We start from the raw sequence: 16178 nt of genomic DNA on the forward strand, positions 1-16178 counted from the left end.
GCTGTGAACCCTCTCCTGGAGTTAAGCACCTACGCCAGGTCAGTCCTTTCTTGGAAAAATTGAGGGAAGAGGAGGAGCTGTCACCATGCCCCACTTATACTCACTGGACTAGCACTTAGAACCTATCTAAATAAAGTTGCTATGGTGTAACTGTCACTTCAAAATGGAATAAGCCAGTACACTCCGGCAAAATCAGCTCATCTCTCTGTGTGGCTGAACCAGGTAGCTAACTGAGAGACTCAAGTTTTTAGAGGTGAACTCCTGACCTGATATTCAGCACTAATGAGAATCCACAATTCTCTCTGAAATTGCTCAGCACCTCAATCAGGTCATCAATCTTTAACTCCAGAAGTCAGCAAGAGAATGGGTACTGGAGAGGTATCTGCTGAAAAGCCGGACAGTGTAAGCTTTGTGTCTCCACACATCTCAAGAGGTGATTTTGCCAGCAACTTTCTAAATACTTCTAAAAGGAGCCCTATGCTCATCACCTATTTGCAACTGATGGAGAGGAGAAATTGGGAGTAGAAGGAGGAAACATTCCAGATTCAAGGGACAAAGTCTCTCCATGCCATCAGTACAATGTGATATGCACTTAAAGAACAAATAAGCAAATAATTATACATGGGAGAAGGGGAAGTAGGATCCTACAGACAATGGCTTAAATTTTGTCCTCATTTATATTCAGGTACCCCACTGAATTCTATGGAGTTCCTCAGGTCTAACCAAAGGCACAATTTGTCTCAATATTTTAAAAGGGGCCTCCAGCTCCCTTGTGAAAAGATACTGAAATCATTTGGTCAAACAAACAATGAAAACAAAAGCAATCCGTTTTTCACTGACCCCATCAGAATGCAAGGATTATTTCAGTACTGAAGCGGAAGAGTTGATCTCATTACTTAGCTGGACTGGAGACAGAAAAAGCTACAGTATTATCATGACTGCTTTCTGAACCCACTCCATCAAAACGCAGAACTACCTTCTAATAGGAACCAGGAACTCAAACCCTGCTTTTAGATTTAGCCATCTATAAAATAATGACATGCTTTCTGGGGTTCTTCCAATATGGTGAAAAGATTCTGCTGGTGAAATTAGAGGACCAATGATCAGATTTATTAGCTTTCCTGTTACCGGCATCTGAAATTAAATCCAGTCTGTTTGAACTTCTCACATGTTGTTGATGTGCCAATGATGTGCCAGCTTTCCCCATCTGCTTATATCCGTTACGTGAATGATAGCCAAACCTTCACAAGACAAAAGGCTCTGACGACAAAAAGACTGTCACTGATGTCCTGATCAAAGAGAGAGAGGCCACTGAGATGCTACCTACACTTTCATGTCACTGCTTCAAGTCATGGGAGAGGGCTGTATATTTAGAACTTTAACAAAACATGACATCTGAGCTTGAAGGAAAAACAGTAAAATCCATGCCAAATAAACAATCCAGAGTTTAGCTCAGGATGGTTGGGCTTTCAAAAAATATTTATCAAAATACTTGTCAGGAAAGCTGCACAGAATTTGGGGAAAGCTTGCAAATCATACTATAAAAACAGCAACACTGACGTCAATTTAATGTATCCTTCACAGCACAATGGCAGCGCAATTTGAATCATCAACGTCATATGTCTCTGATATGGTACCTACGCATTCAGTTTTTGTTGTTCCTGTCTTTTATACTGTAAGCTCTTCAGACTGAGGAACTGTCTTCCTTTTGTGACATGCACAGCACCAAACAGTGATTAATAAATAAATAACAATTTCGTACAGCAGAAGCCGTGTAATTGGGAAGCCCAGTGAGTAGCCTATTGTCCCACTTAAACAGTCTTCCAGATTATCCTCAGACATCCTTAAAGTGGCTTGGAACTGTATTAACTCCATTTGGGTCTGGGCTGCAGCTGCTCAGTAGCAGCTGCAGAGGAACCCAGCCAATGGCATACCAAGGTCACGCAGAAGCTATGCTGCCAGGAGGCACTAAGTGCAATTGAATAGCATGGAGGGGTCAGCCACCTATGCCCCTGCAGATCTGGTGCACCCTTTACTGTGACACCTTTATCTTCAAGATACATGGGTTTGAGAGAACTCAGTCCCCCAAACTCTTGTGACTTCTCAAGGGGATGATCTGCAGGAAACTTTGCCAGCAGCCTAACCTCCTATTATGGAATGCATCCGATGAAGTGAGCTGTAGCTCACGAAAGCTTATGCTCAAATAAATTTGTTAGTCTCGAAGGTGCCACAAGTCCTCCTTTTCCTTTTTGCGGATACAGACTAACATGGCTGCTACTCTGACTCCTATTATGGATTAGTCTATGGGAGGAGGACATCTGATCCCGTATTAGGAGACTCTGCATAGGAGCCAAGGACTGAACACTGAGGACACTGTGCTGCTATAGCACGTTTGGTGAAAACACGCTAGGCCGATGGGAAAGTGCTCTCCTGTCGGCATAATTACTCCACATCCTTGAGAGGCAGAAGTTATGCCGGCGGGAGAGCGGTGCGGATGGTGCTCAGATCAATGTAACTTGCATCGCTCAGGGGGTGGCTTTTTCACACCCTTGAGTGACTTAAGTTACACAGCTTAAGTGGTAGTACAGACCTGCCCTGAGTGAGGTTCTCCCCAGAGGTAGTGCGGGAAAGCTTGTACTGCCAAGGACCCTGCTGTACTTGTTCAATGGCTAAACACAAGATTTAGTTTTCCAGTGTTATCAATCCAGCACTTTCTAGGAGCTCTAACATAAAAGATTGAGGTATTTAGACTTTACAATATGCTGTATGTGCCTTGGGCTTGATTCAGCCCTCACTGTAATTATTAGGAGCCTATCTTGCCTTTAATGGGAACGGGATTGAGCTTGTACTGTGCCTTGATCCTCAAATGGCACCTTGAACTATTTTCTTCCCCCAAAACCCAAGTTTTAAAAAAATCTGGAATTCTGTAATAACACCGTAGAGTATTGAGTATATAATATACATTTAAAAATCCTTATCAGTATAATAATCTATATATAGTTCCCCTTGGAGCAATTACAAGCTATGAAATAGAGAATAACCATGTAAAGAATGAATGGCCACAGTTTAAAAATATTGAATTCAATAGGGGCTAGTGAGTGCTTCACACTTTTGAAAATAAGGCCACTTATTTAGGGGCCTAAACAGTGGTTTAAGATTCAAAAATTGCACACATGTTAAAAAGTTTGTTCAATATATTTACATGAAAAACAATATGTTAAAAGAATGTTATTCAGGTTGCAAAGTCAAGCATTTAAGTGCTAGATTATGTAACCTAAATAATGTTTTTTTAAAGTAGTTTATTTGCACATTATTTCCTAGAGTTTTTTTTAAAGGAAAAAGGTAAAAACAGAGTATTACACACACAGCTGTAACAGCCTCCACCATGCCTCACAAGCAGGGTTTGAATGCTGAATTTTCACCACTAAAGTATATACTTATGCCACTTGAGCGATAGGACTAATTTCAGATGGCAGTAGCAGGAGAAATCTGTTCTCTCTCACTGAGGAACTGTCCACTGGAGCCAGGTCCAGAACACATCAGTAGAGAGAGATCCTTCTCCACCACTGGGCCCCTGGAGCCATGTGATGAGTTAGGGAGAAGGCAGATGGAACTTGGCCTGGCTCTTTCCCTCCAACAGTTGCTCTAAAAGTTCATGCATCTTCCCAACTCAGTGTCCATTGTTGCTGCTTTGGAAGTAGGCCCAGCCACAGAATGTTCATGTTCAATTACCATTTTGGCTATCTGACAAATATTGCCTCAGGAATGCAAATGAGAGAAAGGAAACGATGATTTCGTACCATTTATATCTCAATAATGCCTGAATAAAATTTCATGGGACAAAGAAAAGGTACTTCTCTAACCTGAGGGCTTTCCCCCTGCCAAATTTCAAAGGCATGTTGCAAACAATGGAGGTATTAGACTAGCTCAGAAAGAAAATCACTAGAATTTATAAAATGTGAAGTGTTAGGCTTTCTGAATAGAGGTTGCTACCAGCTATCCTATAAGAGAAGTGCTTTCTTTGTGGTGTCTCCCATATTCTCTTTTACACTATACTATAACACAAAAAACATTGTTGAAATAAGGTTAAAGGGCTGACTTCTGTCCACAAAAACTGAGAAATTCAGAGCCTAAGCTTGAGCGGTAAAAGTCTGTTGGAGAGGGTTCAGAGTTCAAACTCTGCTCAGTTTAAAGAGCTGTTCTGATAGTTCAGCTTCAAAGTTACGCTGCAAATGAAAAATCGATGTAGTTGAGTTAAATATCTCACTAATCAGTCTAAAGGCTTGGTCATGCAGTCTTTTCAAGTCAGTGGGAGTTTTGGGCGTCTAAGGAATGTGAGATTGGGCCCTATGAGGGACATTCAGCACATACAAATAATAGTTGACTTTTTTTGTTTTCCAGCTGTTTCCTACATGACAGCCCAGCATGCATCTTGCAGTAAGGCCCCAGCCATCACACACCACTGAGAGGGCATGGAGCTTGCCTACGGTGGTCAGATAAGCTATGGGGGGGTTAGAGTATATTGCATAGTTTTGAAAAATGTGATTAGACAGCTAATAAAATACAGATGCTTGTAAGTATGTGACTGGCCAGCACAATTCGTTGTTCCCATTGAACTAGAATCTTGAAATTGAGCACACTCATTCATATGGGCCACCGAATACGGGAAAGTAAAAACTGACCCTTCCCCCGTCCCTCAGAGGTCCCAGTAGGTCAGTATAACAATTAAAATATTGACAGTAATGATTTCTTGTTGGGTATGAGGCCTCTCCGTTTGGAGAAATTAAGTACAGCTATGGGCCAGCAAGGTTCCGTTTGCCCGAATTTAACACAGAAACTTGTCAGAAATATGTGTCTATGTATGGACTATGGGACATAAATATTGACAGCCAGGTGCACCCAACGGCTCTCAACTAAGAGCTGATCATATTACAATGAATATCTGGGATCTGAAAAGATATCCTTCCAAACAATTTAACCTTTGGCAGAATAATGGTTCTGCCCCTGCCTGTATGGTAGATACAGTGTTACTCTCCCCATACAACTATGGATTAGACCAGTGGTGCTCAAACTTTTCCTGTCGCTCCCCTCTCCTTACCAGTAATGGAATATGTCTGTCCCCCTTCCCTCCATTACGCACATCCAAGGTTTCCTCAGCAGAGGAGCTTGGGCTGAAGGTGGAGCTGGGGACAGAACTGGGGATGGGGAAGGAGTTGGGGCTAGAGATGGAGCTGCCTGGGGATAGAGAGGGAATGAGGGTGGAGCTGGGCTAGGACGGAGCAGGGGGCAGAGTGGACCTGGGGCTGGAGGCAGAGCAGGAGGCAGAGTGAACCTGGGGCTGGAGACAGAGCTGGGGGCAGAGTGGAGCTGGGGCTGGAGGCAGAGCAGAGGGCTGAGTGGAGCTGGGGCTGGAGGCAGAGCAAGGGGCGGAGTGGAGCTGCAGCTGGAGACGGAGCTGGACTGGGGCGGAGCAGGGGGTGGCGTGGAGCTGGGGCTGGAGGCGGAGTTGGGCTGGGGGCTGAGCAGGGGATGGAGTGGAGCTGCGCCTGCGGATGAATTGGTCTGGGAGCAGAGTGGGGCTGGGTGGTGCTCCCACCCCGTCTCCCCATGGGGGCTGACCTGGGCCCCACTGCACAGCCCCTGAATGTTCCTCTGTGCCCCCCTCTGTGCAACACAGTTTGGAGACCACTGGATAAAAAACAAAAAACAAACAAACAACAAAAAATAAACAAAAAACCCTATGAAAAAACAGGTGGGTTTTTTATATTCTGGTTAAAATAATATACAGAGCATGATTAAAACCGTAACCTTTAAATATAACCATGTGGTGCAGGCCTTGGACTATAACAGAGTCCAGAACACAGCGTTATGGTGGATCAACGACACACCTCTTCAGCTGCTACCTTATTCTCCAGAATCTCATCTTCCATTTCAAAACAGGTCTCTAACTGTTCCAGTTGCAAACAAATCCTCAAAAATATGAGCAGGGTGTGACCTCTGCATGTATGTTTTTGTGAGTCTGCACAGAGCTCGGAACAGCAGCTCTGTAAATGAACTGCCCCATTCATCTCAGTGAGGTGTTAACTCAAATGCCCAATGATCATAATTTAAATGTCAGCACTATTAACTATTTCATCCCTCATGTAAGAAAGGAGAGGCAGGGTCATATACCTGCACAATTTACTGTGAGTGAGGCCATGTTTTGGTGCCACAAGTAGGTGGCATTTGGGTGATACCACCACCACTTTGTTTCCCCCATCAATCAAGAATGAACCTAGATATAGGAGCCTGGCAGACTCCATGGGCACATTCAAGCCCCTCTGATGGAGAGCCAAGCTCAAGTAGCTCAATGGCGCCCAGAGAGCAGCAGAGTCTTATCCTGAATATCTACATAATCTACTGCAAGCAGCATCTCATTTTGGTGACTCTCATGAGCAGAGCTTATTTTGTGGGTGAAGTAGATGAATACCACTAACCTTTCCCCCCAGATTTGACCCATGTATTATATTGAAACACATGCCTTCCTTCATGCCAAACTGGAGTAGTGGGCTTGATTTATGTGTGTTTGTGGATGGACAGAGGCAGGGTTCAATAGAGAGTGGAAGGAGAAAGCCTTTCTACCAGGCTCTGGAACAGCAGGGGCGCTGGTCTGCAGCCACTCACACTCCCCTGCACTGTGGAGAATAGGCTCCACAGAGAATGCATCTACACTCGAGCTGGGATCTAATTTCTAGCTCTGATAGATGTACACACACCAGCTTTGATTGAGCTAGGGCACTAAAAAGAGAAGAGAAGTGTAGCTGTGGTGGCATGAGCAGTGTGATGGGCGAGCTGCCCAGGTAAATACCTCCGTTTCCAGGCAGGATTGTACTCAGGGTGGCTGGCCGATCCTACCACCTCTGCCGCTGCAGTTACTCTTCTATTTCTAGCGTGCCAGTGCCTGTACATATACCCGAGCTGGATATTCCATCCCCAGCTCGAGTGCAGATGTATCCTGAGGGACCTTGTCCACTGACTTCTCCCAAAGCCTGCTCTGAAGTCCCCTGCCACAGGCTCATCACTCCTTGCATGCATATCACCCCATATGCAGTGGGTTTAAGATGTCTGGAAACAAGAATCACTTCCAGGCTTAATGTGATACTGACATTATGAAAGCTGCAGTTTCATGTAGTGGACCCTGCCTTATTATGGGCCTGATGCTCCCTTGTACCCACCCAGCTGGAGAGGAGCAGAACCCAGGCCAAGTGGAGAATGGGAGAAGGAAAAGGGGAGCAGTCAGTGCCTTTGCAGTGTCATTTCCCTGCCCCACCCAAAGACTTTTTCCAGGGCTGCCACAAGGCAGGTGCCCCACAGCTGGTGAGGGATTAGGGTGGGGCACAGCAGAAGCTGTGTGTGGCACACTCCCCGCAGGCAAAGAACAAAAAGCGACACAAACAGAAACACATTAACTCTCTGGCAAGGGTGGAGCTGTGAGCATCTGCAACTGGGTGTTTATACAGTACCTAATGTAACCCACACACGTCATGGGTGTGGTGTCTGTCCCATCTAGTGGCACCAAGACCACTTAGAGAGAAAGAGATTAATCAGTCTGCTCTACAGCCTTAGCTAACAGCCATATGGCTTTTAGGTCATGCAGTAGAGGCTCATGCATTTAGCTCCAGAGGTCCCAGGTTCCATCCTACCGCTGATGACCAGGGTCTGTTGGTGTTACATTAGCACAATGGGGTCCTGGTCACTGACTAGGGCTCCTAGGCCCTGCAGTACTACAATTAAATAACAACAGGGAGCCAATGGCAGCATAGCAGCATGCGAGCCATCCTTGCTGTCAGAGGGAAGAAGGTTCTGGGCAATGGGGTTTCTGCTGATTTGTAGTAGTCAGGGGCAGAGTTACCCATGTGTTACTCACACACAGATCCCTAATTTATGTTGGGTTTGCTGGCACTATTCTTTCCAAAAAGCAGCCAGCCTCACTCCAATCGATGAGATGGGATGATAGATTTGGGCCCTTTTTAAATCTTGTGAATTTTCAGAGAGCAAATTGGCCCCTGCTGTAGGATTTTTTGGCAGAGAAATGAATCCAGGTTTCTAGCATTTATTTTGAAAAAACTATAGATTATGCCCATTTAATTGACAAGGACAAACAAACATCTCTTAGGCTAGGCCATTACTTTCAAAACAAAAATCCACAAACGTTCTTAAGATACCAAAAAAAAAAACAGTGGATGTTATTTACCTGCAAAGGGGTTCTACGAGGTCCTTGTCGAGAAAGTCATGATCTTTCTTTACAGCTGAAATGTCAATAGGAAACTGGGAATCTGTAAAAAGGAGACGAAGCATTAAACCAACTACTTTTTATTCAAATGGAAACAGTTTATTTCAAACATGCACTGCATGTGTTTTATCAGCAGAAATGGCGTATCGCTTATTTAACTTGGCCTTCATTATTCCCCTGTATGACATCCAGAGATAGTTTGGTCACTTCACATTATTTTATTTTTTATATTAAAAGGGGAGTTGACGGTCCTGTGAACCAAAGAGAGCAACGTGTTTGGCTCTGGCTATAAGAAGATATTAGATGCTTAGAGTTTCTCCCGATCGCTATCCCCCAAAAATGAGATCTGAGCATTACCACAACACTTTCATCATCGACATGGGCAGTAGGCCATCCACTTCCATCCTAGCGAGTTAGTGAAATATTTGCTATACAGACTTTACCATGCAGTAAAAATGTCTTGATTATTTTGTTAGCACACACAATAACAGAGTTTAAACAAAGGGTAACTCAAGCAACACATGAGAAGTGAGCTGACCATACTAGTCACCTCAAATATTAGTCTGAAATTTATAAACAAGATGGAAATGCTGGAAACTGAGGATTGTAATGAAAAGTGACTTGGGAGCACACAGATTACTGTGCCTTGCATGGTGACAGGTTTCAGAGAGGCAGCTATGTTAGTCTGTATTAGCAAAAAGAACGAGGAGTACTTCTGGCACCTTAGAGACTAACAAATTTATTTGAGCATAAACTTTCGTGGGCTAAAATCCACTTCATTGGATGCATGCAGCGGAAAATACAGTAGGAAAATATATATATATATACACACACACAGAGAACATGAAAAAATGGGTGTTGCCATACACACTATAACGAGAGTGATCAATTAAGGTGAGCTATTATCAGCAGGAGAAAAAAAACATTGCTGGCACATGATGGCATCTATCACATTGGTAGATGTGCAGGTGAAAGAGCCTCTGATAGTGTGGCTGATGTGATTAGGTCCTATGATGGTGTCCCCTGAATAGATATGTTCATAGGACATAATCACATCAGTCACACTATCAGAGGCTCTTTCACCTGCACATCTACCAATGTGATAGATGCCATCATGTGCCAACAATGCACTTCTGCCATGTACATTGGCCAAACCGGACAGTCTTTACGTAAAAGAATAAATGGACACAAATCAGACATCAAGAATTATAACATTCAAAAACCAGTCGGGGAACACTTCAATCTCCCTGGTCACTCGATTACAGATCTAAAAGTCGCAATATTACAAAAAAAAAACTTCAGAAACAGACTCCAACGAGAGACTGCTGAATTGGAATTAATTTGCAAACTGGACACTGTTAAATTAGGCTTGAATAAAGACTGGGAGTGGATGTGTCATTACACAAAGTAAAACTATTTCCCCATGTTTATTTTCCCCCCTACTGTTCCTCACACATTCTTGCCAACCACTGGAAATGGCCAACCTTGATTATCACTACAAAAGGTTTTGTTTTTTTTTTATTATCACTACAAAAGATTTTTTTTCCTCTCCTGTTGGTAATAGCTCACCTTACCTGATCACTCTCGTTTCAGTGTATATGGTAACACCCATTGTTTCATGTTCTCTGTGTATATAAAATCCCCCTACTGTATTTTCCACTGCATGCATCTGATGAAGTGAGCTGTAGCTCATGAAAGCTTATGCTCAAATAAATTTGTTCGTCTCTAAGGTGCCACAAGTACTCCTTTTCTTTTTGTATATTTTGTGTTTTCTTTTCCATAACAATTATTTTTCTTTCTTGGATTTCTGAGTGTCCCATCTCCCATCAGTGTGTTAAAGAACTGAGCTCTGAATCTTCAGCCTCCTTGTCTCTCCTTTCCTCCCTTGTTCCTCCCAATTCACTCATTATTATAAGTCTAACTAGAAGTTGTGTCTAAATTTAGGCTGTGATCCGCAAGCAGCTCTGTGCATGTGAAGGGATTTATCTGAGCCAAGTAATTTGCAGAAGCATGACATTGGATTCATTATTGTGAATGCCAAGCATTTAACATCATGAGTCAGGCCCCCAAAATCATCAGCTGGTCTTAAAAATTAATCAGTGTTCTTTTTATTTACATCCTGGTTTTTGAACTTTGGGGCTCATTCAGGCCACATTTTCAAGCTTTTCTCTGCAAACATGAGGGCTAGAAACGTACTTTTTAAAAAGAACAAAAGCTGAGATTTTCACATATTCACATGACTCCAGGAGCTGGCACTCTAAGAAAAAACACGAAATATTGCGAGATTCAGGATAAAAATCACAACAGTTGGCAACACTGTAGACTGTAAACATTTTAGACCAGGTCTGTGTCTGCTGATATGCCCAATACCCTTTAGAAGTAATAGAAATAATAACAACATACCCTCATAGAGCTGAGCATATTGTGGAAATCCAGCAGCTCGTAACCAGTCACACGCTTCCTTTGCTTCGATTTCTGAAGAGTAAGAGAAAGGAGAATAGGTTCATCCTAGATCCACACTGCTGTTTTGCATCAGGAGTTATTTTAATTACAAGGAAGAAACAAGAGGATTTTATGTTCCTTTTGAGGGCCTATATCACTTTTAAATTTAACTGTTATTAAATTTAACTGTTGTTATTATGTGGCATCAAACAAACAGATGTCTAGGAAACATACCCACAACTCTTTGGAGATTTCAAGCACAATGGGCCAAATTGTCACCCTTAGATCAATACTAGAGACAACTGTCTCCACCCAGAGGGCTGATATGCCAGCTCTGTGGCATTGTTTCCAGTTCTCCACTGGGACCCTACAGAGGGCACTTTGCATGCTCAGGGGTTGGGGAGGAGAGATTGGGCAGGCTGGAAGTCGGGCCAGAGGGAACACAGAGCATCCCTCCTCTGGCCCCACATACCTTACCAAGGAAAGGCAACGCAGACTCGGGAGTATTTCCTTTTCCATGGAGCTCTCCAGGAGTCCTGAGAGCCACTGCAGGCTCTGCCAGCACAGCTCCAATATAGACATACTGTCAGGGAGCCACACCAGGGACCAGAGCCTGAGCAGAGGAACAGGGATGGCCTCTTCCTCTTCACAGGGATGGCCCTCATACCCAGAGGATCATCTGTCAGGTTTGTGGGCAGGTCCTACACTCTTGTGGGGGAAAAAAGGAGGGAGGAAGCAGAACACTGCCCACCAACATGGGCCCCCTTCCAGAGCGTTTAGTGTGGGAGGGGCTGATCTGGTCTATGAGTGCTAAGTAGTAATGAAAAATTAAAGTTTTAATACAAAAATATAATATCAACTATAGGACCCTCTTTTCAGGCAAAGAATCAATAAAAGCCTGCAACCATATGATGCAAATATTCCCACCAAGCCAGGGGGGACTACCTGTATGTGGAAATATGTACAGGATAAGGGCCCCAAGGGACAGGCAGGCATATCCAGTGCTTTTGCAAAATCTGGATGCATGTTGGCTCCAGGGAGTAGATTTCTGTGCCTGTCGCCATATAACCTGAGAGTGCAAACACCTGGGTTTGGCACATGCAGATTTTGTAGATACAACTTAAGCAGCCATGATAGAAAATCTGGCCCACACAATGTCTATTAAAGACAGCAGAGGTGGTTGGACTGGAAAAAGAAAACAAAAACAAAAACAGACTCTGCTGCTCTTCTGAATGTCCTTCCATGAATGCTAAAACCAGGTGTAAATCTGTTTTGTACTGAAGTGCATAGTTTCCATCTGCAGACAGTGGGCCAAATTCACCCTTGGTTTAACTCTGGTCAAAGCAATTGAATTTGGCCTACCGAAGCTCATTGAACAGCCTACTTGGGAAAATGTGTGTATATTTGAATATACAGTACAGTATGTGATCAAGACACCCTTTTGCTCCTCTGAATACTGACTCACACCAGTAGTTGTTACAGAAATATCAATTCAAGATAAAAGGCCTGCTTGTTGAAAGCACAATTTCCCAAATATAATTGGATGGTCAATAACAGATCTGCAATGTACAGGATCATCATCAGTGCTGCAACCAGTGGTGAGCTGGAGCCGGTTCGCACCGGTTCGCTAGAACCAGTTGTTAAATTTAGAAGCCCTTTTAGAACCAGTTGTTCCATGAGGGACAACCGGTTCTAAAAGGGCTTCTAAATTTAACTGGCCAAAAGTGGCGCCTTAGGTGCCGACTCCATGGGTTCTCCAGCCCTGGAGCACCCAAGGGGAAAATTTGGTGGGTGCAGAGCACTCTCCGGAAGCTCCTCACCCTGCGCCCGGCCCCAGCTCACCTCCGCTCCGCCTCCGCCTCCTCCCCTGAACACGCCGCTTCACCCTGCTTCTCCGCCCCCCCGCTTCTCCGCCCCCCCAGCTTCCCGTGAATCAGCTGTTCGTGCGGGAAGCTGGGGCAGGCTGAGAGAGGATGCAGCTTCCTGCTCAGGCCCAGGGAGGCGGAGGTGAGCGGGGGCGGGGGGGGGGCACGAGGAGGGCCACCCGCGCAGCAGCAGGTAACCCGGGCGGGGGTACGCAGGGGAACTGCTCCCAGCCCCAGCTCACCTCCGCCACCCTTGGCCTGAGCGGGAAGCCGCCGCCTGCTTCTCAGCCCTCCCCGGCTTCCCGCCAAACAGCTGATTGGCGGGAAGCCGGGGGGGTGGAGAAGCAGAGCGGGGACAGGGTGCATTTTGGGGCGGAGGTGAGCTGGGGCTGGGCACGGGGTGGGGAGCTGCCGGAGGGTGCTCTGCACCCACCAAATTTTCCCCGTGGGTGCTCCAGCCCCAGAGCACCCAGGGAGTCGGCGCCTAAGGCGCCACTTTTGATGTGATCAGTGGGGGAGCGGTTGCTCCCCCTGCTCTCTCCCAGCTACGTTCCCCTGCCCCTAGGAGCCAGAGGGACCTGACGGATGCTTCCTGGGAACTGCCCCAGGTAAGCACTGCCAGGACTCCCCACCTTGCAGCCCCCGCAGGTGCCTCTGGCTCTTAGGGGTGGGGTGGGCACCCAGTACAGTGGCCCATGAGACTCTTCTGTCCGGTTCTGGGGGCAGTCAGGGGACGGGAGGGAGGTGGATGGGGCAGGGGTCCTGGGGGGGCATCAAGGAACGCGGGGGGGGGAGTTTGGATGGGGCAGGAGTCCCGGGGGGCGGGGGTGGGCCACGACCCCCTCATGGGGTGAGGAGGGAACCCGTTGTTAAGATTTTGGCAGCTCATCACTGGCTGCAACTGATTCTCTGCCTGGTCATTTTACTTCATTTGCTTTGACATTAATTCATGTCACAGTCCCCTAACCCCCAAAAGTATTTGCGAGTACACTGAGTTCATACAATTATTCAAAAGAACATAAAACAAGGCTCTTTTTGCTGCACATCTGCATGCTGAAAGTGCACTCTCTCTATTATGTTCCAGTGTGACAGAATATTTTCGTTCAGTATTTGGAAAAAAGACAAGGGCTGTTACTTTCTTTGTCTGTTAAATACAGTTTCATGAAACACAAATTAATTGATCCTCTTGGAAAATATATTTCACAACTCACAACAGCTGTGTAGTCAAGTTTCATCTGTACTGGAAGAACAACAAGAAGAAACTGTGTGTAATGGAGAAATCTGCAGCTAGTGTCCCTATGGGCTTCTCAGATTTCAATCTGTTTTTGAGTTTCTACTCCAAGTGTGGCCTGCCAGGAATTTTCTTGTGGCCCAAGTGAAAGCCATGTGGTCTAAAGCAGAGATGGATGAATGTCTGCAAGGTATAACTAATATAGTGAATTTTGCCTTTCTTTCTCTTTGCAAATTCTTTACATGCAGATTGCAATTTTCTTGAATGCATCCATTACCCAGAAAGATTGGCAGAACCATTTCTTGGTCTCTTGCTCCTTTGTGAGCAGCTCGGTGCAAGTATTCAAAATATAGTCTGCGTGGATGATTATCTAGGACACAATGAATTTCGATGCAGTGAATTTCGATGCAGCACTGAAGAAGGGTTGCATAAACCGCACCACCCCAGGAGCAGCCCTGGGGAGAAACTAGAACTCAGACACCCTCTGCAATTTCTCCACTGCTTTTCTCTTGCCTTGAGTAGGGAAGATGTGATAATTTGGTGGTGGCTGGACCCAGCCCAGCAGCATATTATGACACTGCTCAAACTGGCTCATTTGCACCGGCCAGTGGTGCTGAAGATCCACCATTCCCTGTTCCTCCTAGTCACCCCCATTAACTGCTCCAGGGATATGTAAGCAGGCATGTAGCACCTGCTTACTCCACTGCAGAGGCCGAGGGGGAGTCCTTATTCCCCTCCCTCCCCCTGGATGAATATGTAGTCCAATACCTCATCTAGCCCCTGGTACAGCCCAGCTCCCCCACTGGATGAATATAATGGTTAGAATAAGCTCCTTTGTGAAAATGCTCTGAGACAGCAGATTTAACATTCATTTTCTGTGAATATTCTTTAATATTTGCTTAAAATTTGCTGGTTCTGTTAATTTATTGGCTCTAATATTAGTGAAGACTCCTCTGGGAAGGGGCGAGCAGAGAGCTACAATGAATTCTTTAAAAATGTCAACGGAAATTTATAGAAACAATGTTTTGTAGCATTGGCCCAGATCTATTCTCACATCCAGCCTCTGATCTATTGACTAGCGCAGGTGTGAGACCCAGATTGCAGCAGCTGTGCTATATTCAAAAAGCAGAGAGGATCAAAGCCAGACAGGAAAAAGACAAAGGAACCCTGGGATCTTGCATAGCAGTAAGAATAAATCAGATACCCAACAGAAATTAAAGGCTGGAAATAGGGTGGTGTGTTTCTTGGAAACAAAGCCAGAAGTTTGCCCGTTTTAGTAATAAAGAGGAATTCTTTCCAGAATGTACATTTCTCTGTAAGAAAAGCTACTTGTAAGAGGCTGGCAGGTGCTATGAGGGAGAGAGAGGGCAATTCTGCTGAGTTATGCGAGGCCAGGGGAGTTTCATTAGCTCAAATGCCCAATATAAAAGGGTTTACACATCCCTTGCTTGGGAAGGAAGAACTAAGGCAGGAGGGCTTGCAGGGGACACGCTTAGAAACAGCCAGCCAGCCACAAGGAGTGGCTATGGTTTACATTTGGTTTACATTTGGTTATTCCCAGATTGAGAATAAAGGGAACCCCAGGAGTTTTGAACGCGCGCACATATGTGTGCTGTGATGGGGGGAGGGAGAACCCTGCTCATTTACTCGACTCTATATTCTGCAGAGAATCCATTAATAACATGCTTTGCAGCTTTCCACACAAGCGTGTCTTTGACCAGGCACTGAGTAAGTGAAACAGTTAATAACAATGAATCATATAATAAATTAGCCACAAACAGTGACGAATGTAAATATGTAGCTAACATTATTTTTCAAAAGAACTGAACTTGAAATAATCATGCAGATTGACAGGAAACAAGTTTCGCTAAGTTCGTATGTTGATAGAAAAGGGAATTCTGTCACTAAGTGTTCAGCCCCGGGAATTACACCTGTTCTGTGGAATAACAGAGGAGTTTATCTCCAGCTACGACAGTGAAAGCTTCTTTGTGCTGTCCCACCAGTATGCCTCTGTTCTGCTCTAGGAGGTCTGACTCTAGGAAGAGAGGATAGATCACTCTTCAGGTCCATCAATCCTAGGCTTCTTTACTGAGTGCCATCAATCAAAAGGGCCACCAAATAGCTATCCGATGGGAACTACTTTGGGTCACTCTCAACCAATACTACAAGGAACAGCTGACATACAGGTGAAAGACTTCTCCTATCACAACCCTCCATGACACCTAGACAGCAGTCACTACATTTGAATTTCTCTGCTCTTTAAAACAAACAAAACTAACCCCCCAGACTGCTTCTCCTTTGAGAGTGAAAGGGAGCAGGAGAGGTCCTGAATCCCTCTCCTGGAGAACTCTACCCTCTCATGAAAAGA

General features: G+C 45.0%; 1 protein-coding gene across 8 annotated transcripts in view; it reads right to left on the reverse strand.

The window, feature by feature from the left end:
• Positions 1 to 16178, reverse strand: part of STARD13 (StAR related lipid transfer domain containing 13) — a 493680-nt gene that overhangs the window by 37287 nt on the left and 440215 nt on the right. For all 8 annotated transcript variants that reach the window (XM_043504394.1, XM_038387627.2, XM_038387628.2 and 5 more), the window contains 2 exons: positions 10676 to 10747; positions 8234 to 8315 (listed from right to left, as the gene is read on the reverse strand). In XM_043504394.1, the coding sequence (XP_043360329.1) occupies positions 8234 to 8315; positions 10676 to 10747 (154 nt within the window). The remainder of the gene's footprint in view (positions 1 to 8233; positions 8316 to 10675; positions 10748 to 16178) is intronic.

Source organism: Dermochelys coriacea, chromosome 1, assembly GCF_009764565.3.
Source record: "Dermochelys coriacea isolate rDerCor1 chromosome 1, rDerCor1.pri.v4, whole genome shotgun sequence".
Taxonomy (NCBI): domain Eukaryota; kingdom Metazoa; phylum Chordata; order Testudines; family Dermochelyidae; genus Dermochelys; species Dermochelys coriacea.